This window comes from Xenopus laevis, chromosome 8L (genome assembly GCF_017654675.1).
Source record: "Xenopus laevis strain J_2021 chromosome 8L, Xenopus_laevis_v10.1, whole genome shotgun sequence".
Taxonomy (NCBI): domain Eukaryota; kingdom Metazoa; phylum Chordata; class Amphibia; order Anura; family Pipidae; genus Xenopus; species Xenopus laevis.
This window is the reverse complement of record NC_054385.1, coordinates 11,271,874-11,295,603: the sequence shown is the minus strand read 5'-3', so window position 1 is coordinate 11,295,603 and position 23,730 is coordinate 11,271,874. Positions and strand designations below refer to the sequence as shown.

Genomic DNA, 23,730 nt, shown 5'->3' with positions numbered 1-23,730 from the left:
TGCTGACACGCACCCAGGTGTTATATGGTGTCCATTTCTATCAGCACAAGCTCAAATTGCTTTGGGATGTGCATACACTCGGCACAGAAATGGGGGCAACGGGGCATAGGGTTGGGTATGCCAAGCATTGTGCCGAACAGAGATTTAAAGCTTCTATTACTGTCCCTGCTGCTATTCTACATCGGCTCTTCTTCATCTGTCTGTGTCATAACCTTTGAGTTAAAGGGGCTGTAACTGTACAATAGTTTGTATAATAAGGCGGCTGTGTTTGGGAAAGGGACAGTAAGTGTGGCTTAGATGTGCTTAAAGGACAAGGAAAGTTAAACTAAAGAAGTAGGTTAAAAATGTTGTACATTATGTTTTGGGCTTCTGTACCAGCCCCAGGCAACCAAAGCTTTTTAGCAGTAAATATCTGTGTCTCCAAAGATGCCCCAGTAGCTCACTGATTCACTGCACATGCTCTGTGCTGCTGTCACTTACTGAGCTTAGGGACCCACTCACAATATACAGTACACATAGAATAGAAATGTCACAATATAAGGCTGATTAGTAATTAAAACAGATAATTACTATATGGCAGAACATAAATGCACGCAACTAGCATCAGAATTTAATAATCAGCCCTGTAGCATCAGCTTCTATAAGAGGCCAACCAAATTTTCTGATGGATAATTAGTGACGACCCCTAAGCTTAGCTTAGGACACTTTCCTAAATGGTGACCCCCTGTGACAAGTTTGAAGTCCTGGATCATTGCTGCTATTGACAAGCTGAAACTTTAGGCTGGTGCAATAAGTTCAGTGTATACAACATTGCATTTTTAGCCCTATTCATTTTTAGGGTTTAGTTCTCCTTTAAGTTTGTCGCTTAAGGCAAGATGTTGTACGAAATGCTTTAACCTTTGGATAGTACAGGTATGGGATCCGTTATCCAGAAACCTGTTACCCAAAAGCTCCGAATTATGGGAAGGCCGTCTCCCATAGACTCCATTTTACCCAAATAATCCACATTTTTAAAAATGATATAATTAATCCTTATTGGAAGCAAAACCAGCCGATTGGGTTTAGTTAATGTTAACATGACTTACTAGTTGACATAAGGTATGAAGATCGATTATCCGGAAAACTTTCGGTCCCCGAGCATTCTGGATAATACGTCCCTTACCTGTAGTTCAGTTATTTAACTACAGCTGGGGAGGAGGCGCTGGTTAGAAATACATTGTTTATATTGGACATTACCATTACCGCAGCGCCTTCACGATTAAATGACATCCAATTTGGAGTAACCAATTACTAGTAATTAGTGCAATTAATATGAACACCAACATTAATTACAAGTCACTGTCATGGTTTCGATACATAGATGTGTCATTATATGTGGATTTACCTTAAAGGTGAAACTAACCTTCTGCATGGAAGTTTAAGACAGTCTTAATTTGGTTATATAACATCAGTCCACTGCAGATATGTGCTGCTGCTATGCTTGTGGGTATCTCCTCTTCTGTATCTGTCAACTTACTATCCTCTGCTGTCTGATATAATCATAGGAATAAAGCTACAAACTTTTCTGAGCCCATAAATAGATTTTGGGAGGGGATTAAGGGCTAACATGTTTAATCCTGTCTTAAATCAATTTTTCATTGGCAGCTGGGTATCTGATGTAGGCACAGGGTTAATGGCACTTTTAACCCTATAGTCTAGAGAGTGTTGGTCACTAGCAGCAGCACTGTAATTAGAGCTCCTTTGTTTGCAAAGGGTTACGTTTTGTTCCCTGTGCTGTTGATTTGGTAAGAATCCTGTGCTCCTTGCAGATTTTCTGGAGTGCCAAGGAGTGACTCACATTTATTTATATCATGCTGAGCATGCCTCTGCCATTAACCTCATATCTGCCATGTAGCTCCATCAGCATGTAGGGCTTGTTCTGCACATTTCTTCACTAGAGTCCCAGCTCTGCAGGTAGCCAGTCAGATTGCATATCGCAGAGCCTATCACTGGGTGTCTGTGCAGCATACTCACATTTAGATTAGTCTCTTTGGGGTCCTCAGATATAGTGTTGCTGCACTGCTTGCTGTCAGCTCATTACTGCTAGCAGTGCATATAACAGCAGTGGGATAATTATCTCTTTGGAAGTTAATGTGACTGTGGGATGGCAGGTATAGTAGGGAGAGATGGTGCCTATAGTAGTAATGGGATAATAGGAAAGATGTTGCCTATAGTAGCAGTGAGATAATAGTATCTGATCTGGGAAGCGACTGGTTGTGGGATAGCACGTATAGTAGGGAGAGATGGTGTCTATAGTAACAGTGGGATAATAGTCTCTGGGAAGGAAGTGTGACTGTGGAATAGCAGGTATAGTAGGGAGAGATGGTGTCTATAGTAACAGTGGATAATAGTCTCTGGGAAGGGAGTGTGACTGTGGGATAGCAGGTATAGTAGGGAGAGATGGTGTCTATAGTAACAGTGGATAATAGTCTCTGGGAAGGGAGTGTGACTGTGGAATAGCAGGTATAGTAGGGAGAGATGGTGTCTATAGTAACAGTGGATAATAGTCTCTGGGAAGGGAGTGTGACTGTGGGATAGCAGGTATAGTAGGGAGAGATGGTGCCTATAGTAACAGTGGATAATAGTCTCTGGGAAGGGAGTGTGACTGTAGAATAGCAGGTATAGTAGGGAGAGATGGTGCCTATAGTAACAGTGGATAATAGTCTCTGGGAAGGGAGTGTGACTGTGGGATAGCAGGTATAGTAGGGAGAGATGGTGCCTATAGTAACAGTGGGATAATAGTCTCTGGGAAGGGAGTGTGACTGTGGGATAGCAGGTATAGTAGGGAGAGATGGTGTCTATAGTAACAGTGGATAATAGTCTCTGGGAAGGGAGTGTGACTGTGGGATAGCAGGTATAGTAGGGAGAGATGGTGTCTATAGTAACAGTGGATAATAGTCTCTAGGAAGGGAGTGTGACTGTGGGATAGCAGGTATAGTAGGGAGAGATGGTGTCTATAGTAACAGTGGATAATAGTCTCTAGGAAGGGAGTGTGACTGTGGGATAGCAGGTATAGTAGGGAGAGATGGTGTCTATAGTAACAGTGGATAATAGTCTCTAGGAAGGGAGTGTGACTGTGGGATAGCAGGTATAGTAGGGAGAGATGGTGTCTATAGTAACAGTGGATAATAGTCTCTAGGAAGGGAGTGTGACTGTGGGATAGCAGGTATAGTAGGGAGAGATGGTGTCTATAGTAACAGTGGATAATAGTCTCTAGGAAGGGAGTGTGACTGTGGGATAGCAGGTATAGTAGGGAGAGATGGTGCCTATAGTAACAGTGGATAATAGTCTCTGGGAAGGGAGTGTGACTGTGGGATAGCAGGTATAGTAGGGAGAGATGGTGCCTATAGTAACAGTGGGATAATAGTTTCTGGGAAGGGAGTGTGACTGTGGGATTGCAGGTATAGTAGGGAGAGATGGTGCTTATAGTAACAGTGGATAATAGTCTCTGGGAAGGGAGTGTGACCGTGGGATAGCAGGTATAGTAGGGAGAGATGGTGCCTATTGTAACAGTGGATAATAGTCTTTGGGAAGGGACTGTGGCTGTGGGATAGCAGGTATAGTAGGGAGAGATGGTGCCTATAGTAACAGTGGGATAATAGTCTCTGGGAAGGGAGTGTGACTGTGGGATAGCAGGTATAGTAGGGAGAGATGGTGCCTATAGTAACAGTGGATAATAGTCTCTGGGAAGGGAGTGTGACTGTGGGATAGCAGGTATAGTAGGGAGAGATGATGAGTAACAGTGGGGATATAAGGCTCTAAAGGGATGAAGGGAAGTTAAGTAGCAACTGATGCAAGGTTATACTTTATATACATTTTGGGCTCTTAGATTCCATGAATAGTATGTGTATATTCTCCATAATGTATCTTCATTTATTGGTCACTTAGTGTATGTCTCTGGGTGCCATGGGCATTCACAGAAATTTTTTGGGGGGGGGGGCGAGGAAGAAAACATATTACACAAATTACTTGTACTCGCCATATTTTGGTTTCCACACAAACCTAACAGCTTTTCTCTATATATATATATATATATATATATATAAGTAGTAACATTGCCGTTCTATGATACAAACTCCTTGTTTGCCAGGACCGCACTTGGTCTTTTCTACTTTCTTAGCACATCGATTTTACATACCCTCATGTTAAGTTTTTCCATATGTTATACCATTTTTTGTGGTCCCACCAATGTATAACGCTTATGACATTTCCCTGCCTTTATACCATTTTTCTGGTCCCCTGAAAAATATAAAATGGGGGGTTCTACTGTACATAAATTAGAGTAACAACAGCAGGAAGAGGTTGTGAACAACAACATATCACTAGTATAGAGTCTATGTTTATACATTCTATTTCAGTCTAGGGGAAAGCTGTTTTGTTTTCCAGAGTGGCAGAATGGCCAAAAGATAAGTTGCCCAAAATGTAACAAGGAGGTGGATACAAGACAGGAGCAGGAAGTGAGGTCCAAATATATATATTATACTATTATAGATATTTCTATCTATACAGAGATATATAGAGTGAGGCAGAGAGGGTTATTAGAGACAGAGAGGTGAGTGTGAGGGTAACTAGGCAGAATGAGAAGGGAAGGAGTAAAAGAGGAGAGTGAATAGAGTGAGACAGAGAGTTATAAGAGGAGAGTGAATAGAGTGAGACAGAGAGTTATAAGAGGAGAGTGAATAGAGTGAGACAGAGAGTTATAAGAGGAGAGTGAATAGAGTGAGACAGAGAGTTATAAGAGGAGAGTGAATAGAGTGAGACAGAGTTATAAGAGGAGAGTGAATAGAGTGAGACAGAGAGTTATAAGAGGAGAGTGAATAGAGTGAGACAGAGAGTTATAAGAGGAGAGTGAATAGAGTGAGACAGAGTTATAAGAGGAGAGTGAGAGAGTTATAAGAGGAGAGTGAATAGAGTGAGACAGAGAGTTATGAGGAGAGTGAATAGAGTGAGACAGAGTTATAAGAGGAGAGTGAATAGAGTGAGACAGAGGGTTATAAGAGGAGAGTGAATAGAGTGAGACAGAGTTATAAGAGGAGAGTGAATAGAGTGAGACAGAGAGTTATAAGAGGAGAGTGAATAGAGTGAGACAGAGAGTTATAAGAGGAGAGTGAATAGAGTGAGACAGAGTTATAAGAGGAGAGTGAATAGAGTGAGACAGAGTTATAAGAGGAGAGTGAATAGAGTGAGACAGAGTTATAAGAGGAGAGTGAATAGAGTGAGACAGAGTTATAAGAGAAGAGTGAATAGAGTGAGACAGAGTTATAAGAGGAGAGTGAGAGAGTTATAAGAGGAGAGTGAATAGAGTGAGACAGAGTTATAAGAGGAGAGCGAATAGAGTGAGACAGAGTTATAAGAGGAGAGTGAATAGAGTGAGACAGAGAGTTATACGAGGAGAGTGAATAGAGTGAGACAGAGAGTTATAAGAGGAGAGTGAATAGAGTGAGACAGAGTTATAAGAGGAGAGTGAATAGAGTGAGACAGAGAGTTATAAGAGGAGAGTGAATAGAGTGAGAGAGTTATAAGAGGAGAGTGAATAGAGTGAGACAGAGTTATAAGAGGAGAGTGAATAGAGTGAGACAGAGAGTTATATGAGGAGAGTGAATAGAGTGAGACAGAGAGTTATAAGAGGAGAGTGAATAGAGTGAGACAGAGTTATAAGAGGAGAGTGAATAGAGTGAGACAGAGTTATAAGAGGAGAGTGAATAGAGTGAGACAGAGAGTTATAAGAGGAGAGTGAATAGAGTGAGAGAGTTATAAGAGGAGAGTGAATAGAGTGAGACAGAGAGTTATAAGAGGAGAGTGAATAGAGTGAGACAGAGGGTTATAAGAGGAGAGTGAATAGAGTGAGACAGAGTTATAAGAGGAGAGTGAATAGAGTGAGACAGAGGGTTATAAGAGGAGAGTGAATAGAGTGAGACAGAGTTATAAGAGGAGAGTGAATAGAGTGAGACAGAGAGTTAAGAGGAGAGTGAATAGAGTGAGACAGAGAGTTATATGAGGAGAGTGAATAGAGTGAGACAGAGAGTTATATGAGGAGAGTGAATAGAGTGAGACAGAGAGTTAAGAGGAGAGTGAATAGAGTGAGACAGAGAGTTATATGAGGAGAGTGAATAGAGTGAGACAGAGAGTTAAGAGGAGAGTGAATAGCGTGAGACAGAGTTATAAGAGGAGAGTGAATAGAGTGAGACAGAGAGTTATAAGAGGAGAGTGAATAGAGTGAGACAGAGGGTTATAAGAGGAGAGTGAATAGAGTGAGACAGAGTTATAAGAGGAGAGTGAATAGTGAGGACATGTATAGGTGGGGGGGATACAATGGAGCAGTGGGGCAAGGAGGGGTTAATGTGCTTTGTGGAGAGAATAGTTGTAGACAAAAGCCACAGACAACCTGTACCAATAAGATTGAATAATGAATGTAGTTACACAGCTATACACAGGTTCATTATAGTCTCTATAACTCACACACACAGTCTGTCACACCTTCATTTTATACACACTCACATACACTGCCATTGACACTCTAAGCTAAACACACCTGACAAATTCACTCTCCTCTGCCCTGGGAAAGAAGCTGCTTCCTCATGAGGAGATGCTATACTCTGATTCTCTCATTCCTCACACAGGAAACAGGAAGTTTCTCACAGAGGGAAGGGGCGGAGCTAAATCCAGACTGCAGCTCTGAGCAGTAGAATAGGCATTGGGATGGTCCATTATTTGAAGGGGTGCTGACCATAAAATAAGCCTTTTATAAGCTTAGTGTAGGTTCTTATTGGTAATTTTAAGAAATGTGTTCATATCAAAAGAACAAACAATATAAATATATACATATAGCAAAAGAAAATCATTTATTATGTACATGTACAAATCCAGGGAGGGGCAAGTGTCCCTTGTCCCTATCTATGGACGCCCATGCTGGGTGCTGAGCCTGTTGAAACTGCTGAGTCTAATGGTTTAAACTGAAGTTGTTAAATGAAAACTTTACACCCAAAATGAATACTTGAGTAACAGATAGATAGTTTATATCAAAATAAGTGGCATATTAAAAAATCTTATCAAACTAGAATATATATTTAAGTAAATCTCGCCCTTTTACATCTCTTGCCTTGAGCCACCATTTTGTGATGGTCATTGTGCTGCCTCAGAGATCACCTGACCAGAAATACTACAGCTCTAACTATAACAGGAAGAAGTGTTGAAGCAAAAGACGGAACTCTGCCTGCTAATTGTCTCATGTGACCTATTGTGTGCACCGTGAATCGTACAATCCCAGGGGGTGGCCCTTATTTTTTTAAAATGTTTTCTGTTTATGATTACCCAATGGCACATACTACTAAAAAAGTATATTATTATGTAAATGGTTTATTTACATGAAGCAGGGTTTTACATATGAGCAGTTTTATGCAATATCTTTTTATAGAGACCTACATTGTTTGAGGGGTATAAGTTTTCCTTTAAAGGAAATGTAAAAAAAAAAAAAGGCTCTTTTCTCCATCCTCCGTCTCGGTGTTGTTTTTCCTTTAAATTCCAACATACTAGCAGGCTTTATGCATACTGCTGCACAGCACAGTGGACAATACTACCCTGACTGCCTGCCCCTCTGCATGGTCGCAACTCCCCAACTGTCATCTGCTTGCTTTTCCACTTCTTTTGCTCTGTCTGCTGGATTCCAACATTGGAACTGTTCCCCAGCTGCATCCTAGGCACAGATATAATGGGGTGGTAAAGTTCTCTTTGTCTTTACAGCAGATGCCACCTTGGATGAACACAAGGTTATCCTCACCTCATGGCAGAAATTGCACTGGTGCCAATTAAAGTACATATAAATAGAGGCAATATAAGAAAGGACTCTCATGATGCCCCTTATGATATGGATTTAACTGCTGGATGCACCTGTATTTTCTTGGTGCTTCCGGCTAGCAAAGGGCTTTGAGAAACTGGAATTTGCAGGGGGGGATGCGTCTTAGAAGGCAAAAAGCATTGCGATTTGTGCCAATTTTCTGCACCTTTTGAAAGTGTCCCACTATCTTGTGTATTTGTCCATCATAGAGTTTGTAATTGAACTATACTTTCCATGTGGTTGAGAAAATGGGTAGTTGTCCTTAGGCAACTGCGAGTTTGAGTCCCTGTTTGAGGCAATGAAGAGTAATGTGAGCTGAAAGCATATACCCAAGAACTATGTTGTGCTTATCGGAGCAGATGCCCGCTCTGCCGGTGGCCTGCAGTAATTAGCAAACTTCGCTGAGCACTGTCTTCTGCTATCCGCTTTACCTGTGTCCTGCCTGTTCGGAACAGATGGTGGGGGACACTGCCAGCAAGGGAAGGTTGAGTGCCGTAACTGCCAACCTCCAGCAGGGTGTGCGAAGACCTGGCGAAATCTGCATCTGTTCTGCAGTTATTTGCCAGCCTATCTGCCTGACAGCTTGGGAGGATGCCACAGGCCAGAAAAACACATTCCTGTAGGGAAGATGCACATGTTGCTCTTTGATTCGGCTGGGTTACATAACCGAGCCATCAGTTTGTAATTACATCATGTTTAACGTCTTGGAGAGGCACATCCTGTGCCAACATGGCAGGAACTGGTTGAAATTTTGTGGCACTCGGAAAGTAACATGTCATTTCCTAATGGTTCTTGAGAAGTTCTCTGCCCTTGCTGGGGGCAATAACTAGGTTAAAGAAAATGTATTAACATTATATATTGGTGCCTTATAAATTGGTTGAACTCCCCCTTTCACTGAACATAACTAAATTCCTTTAATGGTTGGCAAAGGTTGACATAATAATAATTTGACCACACTTGTGGTGGTCTGGTGAACCACATTGTATTTCAGAGAACTGAGAGGAAGGTACAACCTCAGGGATTTCAGGTTTGCATGGTCTTAAATTCTTGCCTTTGCAGATGGACAATCTAGACTGCCCACCAAAGCAAAGGGATTTCTGTTAAATTCAATCCAAAATGGCCAAACTGATGACCATATTGTTTACTTGTATGGCCATTTTTTTCTTGGCTAGTGTTGAGGCCAGGCTGTATCTGCCACATGTTTCTTTTTGCAGCTATATTACCTTCTTGCCAATCCAAATTGCCTAATTTCTTGCTTTCTGTGATAAGACCTGCCAAGAAAAGCTCAAATCCCCCTTCCTGTGTTCTAAAATGTGCTGAGCTTATGTGCCGGTATTGTAATTGTTAGTGACTGCGTCATGCCTCTCATAGCAAGTTATTACTTTCCAAGCCGTAAAATATATATTGCAACCACAAAAGTACATCCACTCTGCCCAGCTGCAGATGCTTGGCCATTCACTCTGTGCAACTGTCTGTTGCATTCATTTACTTGCCGTGTTTTGTTCCCCTTTAATTGGTTTCCATCCGCCGTTGCTGGCAGCCCTTTCTTTTCCTTAATATGAACATTTGGCTGTGCGGCTCAGCCAAGCTGTACAGTACAACAGTGAGAATTGCATTCTGTGTGTCTGAGATGTGGGCAATGCCAGCAACGGGCACTGCTCTGTAGGACCCTGGTATAGTTACATTGACAAATTAACACCCACGTTCGCATTTTTATTGTGATTTAAACTAGGCTTTTCCTGTACAGCTTCAGTCTGCCATAGTGGCTTCAGGGTTTTCTTTCTCATCTTGACAAAAGGACCTTGTTGCACAGAAATATGGGTGCTATATAAGCCGATTCTTCATGAAAAGACTTAAGCTGGCCCTACATGTGCCCATGACCAACCCCCAACTCTCCGAGTCTTGCCTCTTGTGCCCTCTGGACCATCTCATGTTCCTCTGGGATTAATATTTAAATTGATACATTGTCAGCCCTTCATGGTACCCCCTGCCTGCATGTGCTGCCCCTTTGTCTGATGCTATCCAGTGACCCCCCCCAACAAAATCTTCAGGAAGCCGTAGGGCATTCCCGGTTATTCCTAAGGCAAGCCCAGTTATACGTAAGGCAGGCCCAGTTATTCGTAGGGTGTTCCCAATAATTCGAAGGGCATTCCCAGTTAAATTGATACTTTATTGTCAGCCCTTCATGGTACCCTCTGCCTGCATGTTCTGCCGCTTTGTCTGATGCTATCCAGTGACCCCCCCCAACAAAATCTTCAGCAAGTTGTAGGGCATTCCCAGTAATTCGGAGGGCATTCCCAGTTACTGTATTTGTAGGGCATTCCCAGTTATTCGTAGGGCATTCCCAGTTATTCGTAGGGCATTCCCAGTTATTTGTAGGGCATTCCCAGTTATTTGTAGGGCATGACCAGTTATTTGTAGGGCATGCCCAGTTATTCGTAGGGCATTCCCAGTTATTCGTAGGGCATTCCCAGTTATTCGTAGGGCATTCCCAGTTATTCGTAGGGCATTCATAATTATTCGTAGGGCATTCATAATTATTCGTAGGGCATTCATAATTATTTGTAGGGCATTCATAATTATTCGTAGGGCATTCCCAGTTATTCGTAGAGGCAGGCTCAGTTATTAGTAGGGGCAGGCCCAGTTATTAGTAGGGGCAGGACCAGTTATTAGTAGGGGCAGGCCCAGTTATTCGTAGGGGCAGGCCCAGTTATTCGTAGGGGCAGGCCCAGTTATTCGTAGAGGCAGGCCCAGTTATTCGTAGAGGCAGGCCCGGTTATTCGTAGAGGCAGGCCCAGTTATTCGCATACAATCTAATAATAACTAAATGCATTAGCTCCTCTCCTCGCTTATCAGCCCCTGGATCCGGCCAAGTAATTTCCTGATGGGCCAATCTGTGCTTTTAGCACTGTTCAATATTCTATTGATCCTCCTGAGACTGCTGCCGGAGCATTTAACCTTGGGGGTATAGTACTCTGTTGGTACAGGGATAGGCTTTATAAACGACCCTCAGTGATGTGCAAATGCTCGGGAAATGTGATTTATTATGGAGATTATTTTGACGTGTTTTATGCTGCCTTTTATGCTTTTGCCGTCATTTCGTGTGTTTCTTTTTTTTTTTTTTCTTCTAATTCTCACCTACATTTTATGATGGTGTGAGTCATGAGTTTGATGCTTATTTTTTCCTGCTGCCAGTCTATGCACGAAGATCTGTTCCAGTAATCTGTGACCGGTGGTTCACTGGCAGCAATGGGGAAAGACTGCAGAACCCCTGCCTGTTATTCCTGATTCCAGGTTCTTGATACATATTTGATCTAATGGTAGGGTCCTGCTTAGGCCGACCCATGCCTGGATCTGATGACCCCAACTCTCATTTGCCTACACTCTTTGACCGCATGCCCACTCCCCACAGGGGACCCAAAAAGAAATGACATAATTTTTCAAGGCGATCAACCATTTCCTCAGAAGTGAGTTGGGCAAACTTACCCAGATTGGAATCCACACTTTACCAGCATATCTAGAGACCGCCCGCACAGTCAGTCATTGATTTTCCAGAATCCCGCAGGTGCCTCTAATGCAGGCAGACCTCATCAGCAGTGCATGCAATCCACCACCAGCGTACTCTAAGAGCCACAACGTTTGCTATGAGGCCTTGTAACCCATAGCAACCAATAAAAGTACATTTTTCCAGAGGCATAACAGTAAATGGTACCTCCTCATTGGTTATGGGGTTGTTCATCTTTCAGTTAAAATTGTTGTATTACAGAGAGAGTGATAAAAACGTTTTGCAGTTGGTTTTATTTTGTTTGTGTTTTTTGAGTTATTTAGCTTTTTATTCAGCAGCTCTCCAGTTTGCAGTTTTAGCAATCTGGCTGCTAGCGATCAACCGCGCATTTATTTGAACAAGAGACTGGAATATGAATAGGAGAGGGCTGAATAAAAACATGTCTGATACAAAGTAGTAAGAACAATACATTTGTAGCCTTAGGGTTGGGGCACACACTCAGATTCAGGGAGATGAGTCGCCCGGCGACAAATCTCCTCTTCTTCGGGGCGACTAATCTCCCCTAAATGCCTTCCCGCCGGCTAGAATATAAATTTCTCATGAGGCAACTTCGGAAAACAAAGCGTTCCGAGTGCCATCCCACTGGCTAGAATGTAAATATTCTAGCCGGCGCGAGGCAGTTCAGGGAGATTAGTCGCCCCAAAGCAGGAGGATTTGTCTCCGGGTGACTAATCTCCCCGAATCTGAGCGTGTGCCCAGACCCTTACAGAGCATTTGTTTTTATTTTTAAAAGGGGTCAGTGACTCCCATTTAAAAGCTGGATAGAGTCAAAAGAAGAAGGCAAATAACTCAAAAACGATACAAAAAAATTATGAAGACCAATTGAAAAGTTGCTTAGAACTGGCCATTTTATAGCATACTAAAAGTTAACTTGAAGGTGAACCACCTTTTTAAGAGAACTGGAGTAAGCTTTGCTGCTGCTAAAGTTACCCCCCACAAATACACACAAAGAAACTTAATGAGACTTGCCTTAATTGCCCATTTGATCTAGAACAAAAGGGGTACATTTTGAACCCATCCACTCTGACAGCGGGGGGTATTCATCCAAGGTTAATGTCATACCCTATTCTTGGTTTTGTAGCTTGAAAGGGAGGCTGCGTTCTAACACACGCAGGAGCTGCAGCCCTGCTATTATTAAAAAGAATAAATATATTGGCTTTAATTGCCCTTTAAAAAATAGGATTGTCTTTCTTTCATGCCAGTTCATCCTTGCATGGTCTTGATCATCCCAGCGCTCCTATCCCTACCCGTAGGCACACTTTCATTTGCTACATTGCTGCCTCATGAAAACGCTGCCCCTCTGAACTCCGTTAATTTCTCAGGCAGCAGAGGTCCCTAAGTTGCATATGTAAGTAGGCAGCAAATGCCTATTGATTCATTCGGAGCGATGCTAATCTATTAGCGAGCTGACCGCATACGTCTTCATTGGCTTTGGGGGTAATGACCTCATTGCAAACTGTCGGCCGTCCGTCACTGCCTGACACACGCTTTGTGACCCCCCTCCCCGACATTCCCATAAATGAATATCGATTTGCTGGCAGCAATCACCATATATATAGGTATCACATTCATGTCAGCCCTGGAAGCTGGAGTCACCTATAAATCAAACTGTTTAAAGGAAAAGCAGCCATGATGCTATTCAAAAGACTCAGGACCTAACTAAAGGCTAACCTAACCCTAAGAAATGTGTGCCATGTGGTTTGGAACTGTCTCTATACATTAAACTTATGCTGATAGTAAGTAATTAAAGTTCCTCTATACTTTTCTTTATTTTCCCTTTATATTTGTCAATCATTCTGGTTGACCACAAGCTTTCTTATTGCCCATAGTCCTCCTATTGTGTTCCAGTCTGCCAGATTGTATCCCCTGTTCTCTTGATGTATTTTTTTTTATTATTTCTCTTTATTTTAAACTTTTCCAAATAAAGACAATCTCTTGATGTTTTTTAAGCCATTTGACTGCTGAATGGTGATCAAAATGTGCCTATTGATGCCAGGGAACTACAACTCCCAGCATCCCCTGAGAACCATTGTGGTTCCACACTGTGGGTTCTGTAGACCTCAGTGCAGCTAAACCCTTGGCAGCCTTGCATTGTGTGATGCTAAAGCCACCTTCCCCTGTACTGTGAGTGGTGTCGATATGAATATTTATGGATGTTTTTATGCTGCAGGAGTGGGAGTTGCTTGCCTGTCCTAACGCCTACACTTCTCTTCTCCAGGCACAGATCTGCATGTGCGCTTGCGTATCAATAGACGTTTGTTGCTCTAGTGATACACATTTCTTCCTATGTACTGGGCCTTTCCCACACCTTGGGAGGGCATCTGCCCCTTCCTTTGCCATGTATTTGTAATTATTACCCTTTAAATAGCATGTGTGCAGGAGGAGTTCATGGGAAAGCCACCTGATTATCACTACAAGGCAAATGATGTCTAGAGGTGCTGGGAGTTTTAATTTAGCAAGGGCACCTAAATCTACATACTCCTAATTTCTTTTATTTTTTTGGTTGGTGAAGCCTTACAAAGATATATGTCATCGGGCCAGCAGAGGGCATATTTTACACTGGCATCTGAAGAAGATATTTCATTTTATCTCTGCAATTAAAACAGACTGTCCGCTCCCAGGCACAGATTATATAAGACATATAAGTGGTTCATCCAAAGTCTGTATTTTAAATATTGAACTTACTGTTCCAGCCCAGAGGTTCAGCAGCCTTTTAACAGTAACAATCCAGTTGTCCCCAGCAGTTGTCCATCTTCTGATCTTATGGGGTATTTTGTGTGTCAGTGGCACTGCACATGCTCAGTGTGCTCTGGGCTGCTGCTGTGAAGCTAATGTTCTTTTCTCTTTGTGGCACTGTGGTTGGGTGACAGTTCATATCAAGGTTAGCAAGGCGCCCAAAAGAAATGTTGGACTTCAAAAGGTATTCAAACCAAAAACTTATTAAAACCCTGAATAGAGAACGTAAAACCATCTATTGGTGAAGCAGGCAGGAAAGCAGTATACGTTCCATTTCCCACCCTTCCTTATGTACAATGCTCATTTGGCCCAAAGGTTTGTTTTTTGTATCATGAAGCACAGAGAACAGTTTTTTTCTAAAGGGGTAGCTATAGTTTTAATATGTTATTGAATGTCCTATTCATAGCAACTTACAGTTGGTCTCGCTTTGTTTTAAAAAATATTTGAAAGAAAAACAGTCAAAAACGATTGCCCTGTGAGCACGTCCTGTATACAGCATTGGACTGGGAGTCTGGGGCCCACCAGGATTTCCATCTCAGGGGCCCCCACGCACCTGTATTTTCTTATAATGGTGCATTCGGGGGGCTAGTGGGGGAAGTCAGAAGTGAGCAGTGCCTAGGGTTACTGCCACTGAGTTATTTCTCTGTATCCTGATTGCCCAGTCTGACCATCACTGCATAACCCACTTTGCCCCCTGACCCAAATAAATTGGAAGTGATGTTTCTTTGGGCCTGATGTCCCTTTGGGACATGGATCAATCAGGTTACCAAAAGTTCCTTTTCATCAAGTGGGGATGGGAGGCAAATTCCCCAGGTTAGGGGTACCTAGGACAAGTAGATAGGGAATTAAAAGTATTCTATGGGTAACCCAATGCAGGACTCCTTATCTGTCTGTCCAGGCCCTCTTCTATTCATATACAGTCTTTTCTTTAAGCCACTGCCTAGTTGCTTTGGTAAACTATGCCCTAGCAACCAGATAGCTGCAAACATCTAAATATTAAAAAAAAACATAAAGACCAACTGCAAATTGTCTCGGAATACCACTGCATCATAATAAAAACAAAAGTATCTTAAGCTCAGTGGAATCCATTTTGTGCTTCTGGTTTTAAACCACATTGTGCATCTTACAGCAAAATAATCTGTCTGCCTCCCCGACTCTCTGATAAGTGATTAGGAAAGCAGAGTGTCTGCTGACTCCCAGCTGCCACAAGTCTCTTGAGTGTACTTTATTTTCCAATGCTTGCAGTAAGGGAAACTCGAAATTCTTCCCTGGGCACTCTAGTCCTATTTAAAGGAGATCTGTAAATTTTAGTAATGAAAGAAAATGTCATTCTAAGCAACTTTCCAATATACATTCATTAAACATTTTCTGTGGTTTCAAATTGATTTGTAAATGTAATTGCCATTGAAAGCTGTGGCTTTATATTTTCTGAATTCTGACTTCTGAAACAATGTAGTTTGGAGATTTATAGACCTAGAGAAGAACTAACTAACTAGTGAATAGGGTAGGCTCCAGTTTGAGTGAGATCTTCTGATAGGAGTATGATGAACGCCAGAGTTTAACAGGCCTGTTGCTGTTGAGATGCACAAAAACCATAAGGTTAAAAATCTTTGTGTTTTCTCTGTTGGCAGTTGGACCAAAAAAAGTCACCCAAACTCCTAACTAGTCTTTAGCTTTTCCCTTAATATCCTATTGCCCTGCTTTGAGCCCCAATTAAGGGGTTTGTCATACAGTTTGGGAACTTGTACATTGGTATACAGATAGTAGACTAGTCACTGATGGACCTGGTCAGGGCTGGGTCTTCCTAGATGCTATGCTTGCTCCCTGGAGGACCTGGTTGGCACTAGGTATTTCAGGCGTCTTTAAGTTACAACCACCATCTGTTATAGAGTTGCTCGGACCTGTAGGGTGTAGCTGATGGTAGATGACCTGCAGTGACCTGCTATTGAGGAATCTTTGGAATTCTAGTGCACAACTGATGGTTGCTGTGTTCCTTGGATGACTTGGTCAGCACTAGGTCTTCCAGGCTGTTTTTTGATTTACAAACACGGAGGTGTTGGTAGGTCCTGAAATGCACAGCTGGTGGTTGACTTGTTTCATGTGGAACCTTTCAAGAACGCAGCCTTTCATACAATTTTTGAGTTTTTGGTACCTCTAGTGCACTAGACTAGACCAGGCCATTTTTCAACTACAGCCACCATCTTCTGGGACATATAATTCACAAGTGATAGTAGACTTGTTCCCTGGGGGGCCTGGTCAGTGCTAGATCTTTCAGCCAATTTTACCAGCTGTGGAGTTGCTGGGACCTGTAGCACACAGCTGATGAAAGGACTTGTTCCTTGGGTTGCCTGGTCCACACTAGGTCTTCCATGCTATTTTTGAACTATAACACCAGCTGTTCGAAAGGGACCTTTAGTGTCACTTTCAAGCTATGACCACCATTTATAAGTTAAGAGTTGCTGGCATCTAAAGTGCAATGGCGATGTTAGACTTGCTTGCTCGAGCACGTGGTAAGGCTTATGTCTTCCAAAGTCCAGACCATTTTTGAGCTAACGGGAACAGCTTCAGGTCTAGACTTGTAAACTGTTCTTTATTACTCCTGAATTTACAGACGCGGCAGTGACCTTTTTCTTGTTGTCTCTTTCAGGTCTGACGGTGAGAATTCCAGGACAATGAGGTGAGTGCTGGACCTGTCCCTCAAGCTTTCCCTTTCCCTAAGCCAATGCCAATGAACTTTTGCCTTCTCTATCCATGTAACTAAGCTCATTTTAATTGTACAATCATGGGGTCTTGGAAACCCCTTCTAGAAAGACCTGAGAATGAAATATCTTTTTTTATTGAGACGTGTTTGGTGGCCATTATTTTAGAGGTATCTTGTAAGGGGCCAGTTCCCAAGCTGAAGTCTGTTGTACTAACACATTGCTTGGCACATTTGGGTTCTTTTGTTAACACATTACCTTGGTGTTCAGTGGGACTTCTCAGTAGTGCATAGCAGATCTTAATTTATATGGAACTTGCTAACTCATGTTTATTTTTGGCCTTGGATTGATGTCATCTGTACTATAAAACAAACAGATAAATATCCAGAATTAGAATTGTTATCTTAATATTTCCTCTTGTTTCTGGTAAGCTGCAAGTGTTTGTGTACCCCAGAAAATGCATTTAGGGTGGGATTCTAATAACTACACACAGTTTTTTTCTACTCGGGGCACGTCATTTCCGTAAATTACTGCTTGTAGTGGGCCGCTGAGGGCCAAGTGGGTTCCTAAAAGAATTGCCCTTTTTGCTAAATGCACAATGTCCTTTCATGGAAGAAGGTCGACTGGGCAAAGAGAACCTGTAGTAATAATAAAAATTAAATATTAATAACGTGAATGGTAGGTGCACTCTCTGATTATCCTCAGCGGCAGCTGCTGTAAAATCATGTGGCCATAACATCACAATGCAAGGTAAAGATTCTGTAGTTCTGTTCTAAGCGCCCCCCCAGTTTTCTGTACTGGGTGGCTGTGCCTATCTTTGGCATTGTGTTGCTAAGAGCATCTGTGCGGTGTAAATGGATGTTGCTATGAGAATTGAGACAGAAATGCTACATGATACAGTGGGAGTTATGTGAAAATTCCAGAGCCTTCCGATCATGGAATTCATCCAGGAAATTGTAGAACATATACCTCCTCCACCTCCTCCTTCTTTTAGTACCTGTTCGAGCAGCACATAGAGTAGCAATAGGGTGTTTAATAGCACAGCAGCACCTATAGTTGCAGTGAGGATAATAGCACAGTAGCACCTATAGTTGCAGTGAGGATAATAGCACAGTAGCACCTAGAGTTGCAGCAGGGATAATAGCACAGTAGGACCTATAGTTGCAGTGGGGATAATAGCACAGCAGCACTGAAAGTTGCAGTGAGTATAATAGCACAGCAGCACCTATAGTTGCAGTGAGGATAATAGCACAGTAGCACCTATAGTTGCAGCGGGGATAATAGCACAGTAGGACTTATAGTTGCAGTGGGGTTAATAGCACAGCAGCACTGAAAGTTGCAGTGAGTATAATAGCACAGCAGCACCTATAGTTGCAGTGAGGATAATAGCACAGCAGCACCTATAGTTGCAGTGGGAATAATAGCACAGCAGCACCTATAGTTGCAGTGAGGATAATAGCACAGCAGCACCCATAGTTGCAGTGGGGATAATAGCACCGCAGCACTGAACGTTGCAGTGGGGATAATAGCACAGCAGCACCTATAGTTGCAGTGGGAATAATAGCACAGCAGCACCTATAGTTGCAGTGAGGATAGTAGTACAGTAGCAGCAGAAGCGATGTACAGATTTTTGTTTGCATGACTGTGTGCAACAGTTCTCATATACATAATTAAGAGATCGTTATCTTAAGTGAGCAATCACTTCTACTGTCTGCTTTGTAAATTGCCACTGAAATGTTAACACTCAGCTAGATGGCAGTTTAGTGCTGAGCTGCACTTGGCATGGCATCCAGCCTGTCCACTGCAAGTCTGATGGGTAAATCAGGGGATTTGTAACCTTGCCAGCTGCAAATAATCACATTTTTACTGTCTCAAGGCATTACGCCTGTCACCACCCCTGCTGCCTTTGACTTGAATGACAACCGCCTGTCACCAGCGGTGACAGGCGGTTGCCATTCAAATCAAAGGCAGTCAGCGCGGGCACAAAACGAAATGTGTGCTATGGGCCTAAAGCTAATTTTATCAGTATTTTTATAATAAAGCCCTTATTGTGCTCTCTTGTCCCTAGGAAAAATACATATGGAATCTAGTATTTATTCTATTAATATCCTAACTGGCATTTAATATGTGAACTGTAACATTATTGTAGTTTCATGGATACTACTTGTTTGGTAGGCCGTATATGCGTAATAAGCCTGAGTATTAAATTAGCAGGTATGAAAAGAAACAGAACTGTTCTATATTTTTAAAATTGAATAATACAGACATTGGGGGGAAAAAATAAATCAATATTAATTCATTTTAAATACATTTTTAATAACAAATTTTTTTTTTTTTTTTAATATTGCTTGGCACTCTACAGGGGAGGGGGAGGAACCACACAAACCATAAAAGCTGTCGGAGGGAATTGAAGTCTGGGCCCTCGCTCTACAAGTGAGGCACCATGCCATAAAAGTTTAGGGTAATGAGGAACAAATCATATCCTTAAAATCATTGGTTTTTTGATACAATACTTATTCTGCGAGAACCTTCATAACACAGTTTGGTTCTCAGAAGGTCACTCCTACAGCAGCCAATTCTAACCACTGCTGTTACCTTCTGGTTCTTTGTACTGTCCTCATTTATGCCACCATGGAGACTACAACAAACTCATAAGTAGAAAGTACAGATATGGGACCTGTTATCCAGAATGCCCAGGACCTGGGGTTTTTCCAGATAACTGATCTTTCCTTAATTCGAATCGTCACACCTTAATTCTACTAGAAAATCACGTAAACATTAAATAAACCTAATAGGTTGGTTTTGCTTCCAACAAGGATTCATTATATTTTAGTTGGGATCCAATACGTTAAGTTATTGTTTTATTATTATAGAGAAAGAAAATCGTTTTGGAAAAATTTGGATTATTTGGATAAAATGGAGTCTACAGGAGATGGCCTTTCCCGTAATTCAGAGCTTTTTTGATAACGGATTCCATACCTGTACTGAGCCACAATTTCATGATATTTAGGGGTAATGAAGAATACACCCTATCATTACAATCATAGGGTTTATGTACATGTAAGTGGCTTACTGGGAGGGGGGTTCACACCAAATGATCTAGTTCTCAGAAGGTGACCTCTGCAGTGACCAATGCTAGACTGTGCTTTCACCTTATGGTACTTTGTGCTCTCCTCATCTCACCATGGGGCAGACCATAAAAGAATAGTATATAGAATGTACTGGGACCTGGCCTATCCTTGACATTTAGGGAATTTCATATGTTTTATGTAATCAGCCTCAGGCCCTCTATATTTGGGGGTTCCACTGCAGCATGTGGTTCTGCACTGCAGTCTTTATTGGTGCACCCCTGTCTGTGTGGAAAGCAATGGAGGTGCCAATGAAAGCTGATGGTCTAAGCCAGGGCTGTTCAAGATTTTCCATGCTTTGGGTCAGTTATTCACTATTTCCTATGTTTATTTCCTGGATTATTATACTAAAAGATGTATGGAGATCTTGGGTATGTTGGAGGGGTTCCATCACATCCATGGTCTCTAGTTGGACAGCTCTGCTCTAAACCTTGGTCTTCCTCTGCCCCACATATTAGCTGTTGAGGGTTTTTCGGGGCTGTGTAATGCAGACGCATGCTAATCATTAGATGTATTCCATTTCAGTCTTATTGTTGATTTTTGTTTGAATTTCATTCTGTCTTCTTTGGAGGTCAGATGATGGATGGTCCTCATTTACCAATTGTAGGCACCCACATTTCTGTAGCACACGATAGAGGGCACCCGTGCATTAAATGAAGGAAATGAAAGTGTTTTTTATTAAGGATCCCTTCTCGGCATCAGAAAATCTCTAAATAATGACTAACAAGCAGGTTCTTGCTGATAGGAGCCTCCTATATGGTACACAATAGGCTTGGAGCCATGAAAGTAATCTTGATAAGTACAAGCTAAAGCTGAACTCCATAGATGGGCTCTCGTGCTCTCAAGAGCTGGCTCATTGACTAGTGGAAGAGTCATGCCCCTACATGGCAGCCCTGGGACCTCCTCAATGCCCGAGTCAAGACCCTATCACTGGGATTACTTAGGAACTGATGGAATTCACTGGTAAAGAGTTAAGAAAACTATCCTTCTCTTCCATGTTCTGCTTTTATTCGTTACCAACGTTGCCTTGGAGACTGAAGCTGGTAAACTGTACAGGAAAAAAAGTCCTTTTTTTTTTTTTCTAAAATAGTCCCTCCTCCTCCCTTCCGTGTTAATTGCTGGGTGTGAGTCATTCTGCAGCTGTACCAGTGATATCTGTAACGCCACCCTCTGCAACATAGTAGGCACGGGCAAGCTTGGCACTGCACTGGAAATAGATATATTAAATGAGGAAACTGCTTATGTGCCCTAGTCAGTCCCCCTAGCAGTCACAGGGTCTACAGCAGTTCTATATATAAATATACATTTTTTTTCAAGTCTCCTTCCGTCTTTACAACCAGTCCTAGAACCAACAGCAGATAATCCAATAAATGTCATCAAGTTGGCACCAGGTCTAGTAACCCATAAACAACCAGTCAGATGTTTGCTTTCAGGTCAGGTGGTCAGTAAATGCAACATGTTGGTTGCTATGGGTTTCTAGACATAGAAACTACAGGTATGGGATGTGTTAACCCGAAAACCCCTTATATTGAAAGTTCTGAATTAGGGAAAGACCCTCCGCCATAGGCTCCTTTGTTATCCAAATAATCCACATTCTTAAAAATGATTTCCTTTTTTCTCTGTAATAATAAAACCAATACGAAAAACTTGATGCAAATCCAGGATTCGGGTCAGGATTCAGCCAGGATTCTGCCTTTTTCAGCAGGATTCGGATTTTGACAAGAAAGTAAAAAAAGTTTTCCCCTTTCCACCCCTAATTTGCATATGCAAATTAGGATTAGGTTTGGTATTCTGCCGAATCTTTCGCGAAGGATTCAGGGGTTCGGCCGAATCCAAAATAGTGGATTCGGTGCATCCCTAGTAGCAACTGAGAAAAACTTGACCCACACCAGACCCCCGAGATTTCCCCAACCCTTACCCGCCCTCCATTAGCCCGTGCCCGCTCGCATCTGCGCTTCCGGGTTGCTTTTATAGACCAGTCCCAACCCGCCCCGCTGATGATGTCACAGCAGGCTTAGCGTCTATAAAAGACAAACCTGGAAGTTTGAAGCCGGCATTTGACAGCGGGGATAGCAGGAGAAGAGCTCAAACGACACCCACCCGCGAAGAAGTGTGCGAGGTCGGCCCCAACACACCCGACCCGCGGGTAAACCCGCGGGTCCTGCTGGTATCGCACTTGCCGCGTGATGTCACAGAAGGGAACAGTGGGGTACTAGAAGGTTGCTGCCCACAAACTTTGTGCAGAAGTTGACCCGGGGGCTTCGGGTCGGCTTGTACATCACTAGTGCCCATTTGGTAACCAGTAACATCTATGGTGTATGTCGGCCTTTTTACCAATCTAGTATCATATGTGAGTACTGTGTACTTAACTGTTGCATCTGTGTACCGAGGGCTGTCACCAAATCATCGGGCTGTGGGTTACCAGAAATGACAGGGCCCCATACTACAAGCTAGGAGTTATTAATTCAGTGGGCCACACCCCTGTTCCACCCAGTCATGTCCACTGTTCTAAAACTCCACCCATGATCTGTAAAAAAAAAAAAAAAAGGAAAAAAGAAAGAAAAAATATATACTATCTCATGCTATACAATAATACATTATCAATGTTCCAACATCCCTTAGGCTCCCAGTGTAATTCAACCTCCACTTTCACTTTATTCCATTTTGAAGTGATGGATTCTGGGAGCTTAAGGCTGCTTTGCTGAGAATCTGTGCATCACCCATCATGAAAAGCAGAGGGTCTTCAAGTTCCAGAAATCACTTCACAATGGGATAAGGTGAAGGAGGGGTGGGATGAGTCTAAAGGGTGGGCGGGGCAGTGGTCCCACTGAGCACACAATCAGACCATCATGGCTTCACTCTATGCAATCCAGTATGTCTGCGTTAAAAAAGACATTTATGTTTCTATCTCGAAGTTCAGAACGTGTTTATGCCTTTTTGACATAACCCAACTGAATGAGCTCATGTAAAAAGGGGGGGGGTCACATTTTCCCTTAAAGAAGCAAAAAAAAAGTCAGCAGAGACAGAAATGCTTCTCAGAAGCGATAACAATGCTGACCGGTTTTCCTCCCCAGGATGTCACACTTCCTGATATCGCTCTGGGTTATTTAGGGTTGGTGAGCGTTGCTTAGAAATAAGCAGCCTTTCGTTCTGCTTAAAGGAAAAAACATGGATTCTCAAGGCTTACCAAATAGAATGGTAGGACAATATACAAGCTGGTGTGGGGCACAGTAGGTGTTTGGTGAGAATTGTGCCCCTTGTTCGTTATTGGCAAACCCATTATCCAGAAAGCTCAGAAGAAGGCCGTATCCCATAGACTCCATATTAATAATTAAATGTTTTAGAAACAATTTATTTTTCTCTTTAATAATTAAGCAGTATGGGTAAGGGATCCGGAAAACCCATTATCCAGAAAGCTCCGAATTACGGAAAGGCCATCTCCCATAGACTCCATTTTATCCAAATTTTTAAAAAAATGTAAAAACGATTTCCATTTTTCTGTGTAATAATAAAACAGCAGCTTGTACTTGATCCCAACTAAGGTATAATTAATCCTTATTGGAGGCAAAACCAGCTTATTGGCTTTAATTAATGTTTACATGATTTTCTAGTAGACTTAAGGTTTGAAGATCCAAATTACAGAAAGATACGTTATCCAGAAAACCCCAAAAGTCCCGAGCATTCTTGATAACAGGTCCCATACCTGTACCTTGTATTTGATCCAAACTA

General features: G+C 42.3%; 1 protein-coding gene across 3 annotated transcripts in view; it reads left to right on the top strand.

The window, feature by feature from the left end:
• iqsec2.L (IQ motif and Sec7 domain 2 L homeolog) overlaps positions 1-23,730 on the top strand; it is a 117,531-nt gene that overhangs the window by 24,942 nt on the left and 68,859 nt on the right. For all 3 annotated transcript variants that reach the window (XM_041573159.1, XM_041573163.1, XM_018241065.2), the window contains exon 2: positions 16,822-16,851. In XM_041573159.1, the coding sequence (XP_041429093.1) occupies positions 16,822-16,851 (30 nt within the window). The remainder of the gene's footprint in view (positions 1-16,821; positions 16,852-23,730) is intronic.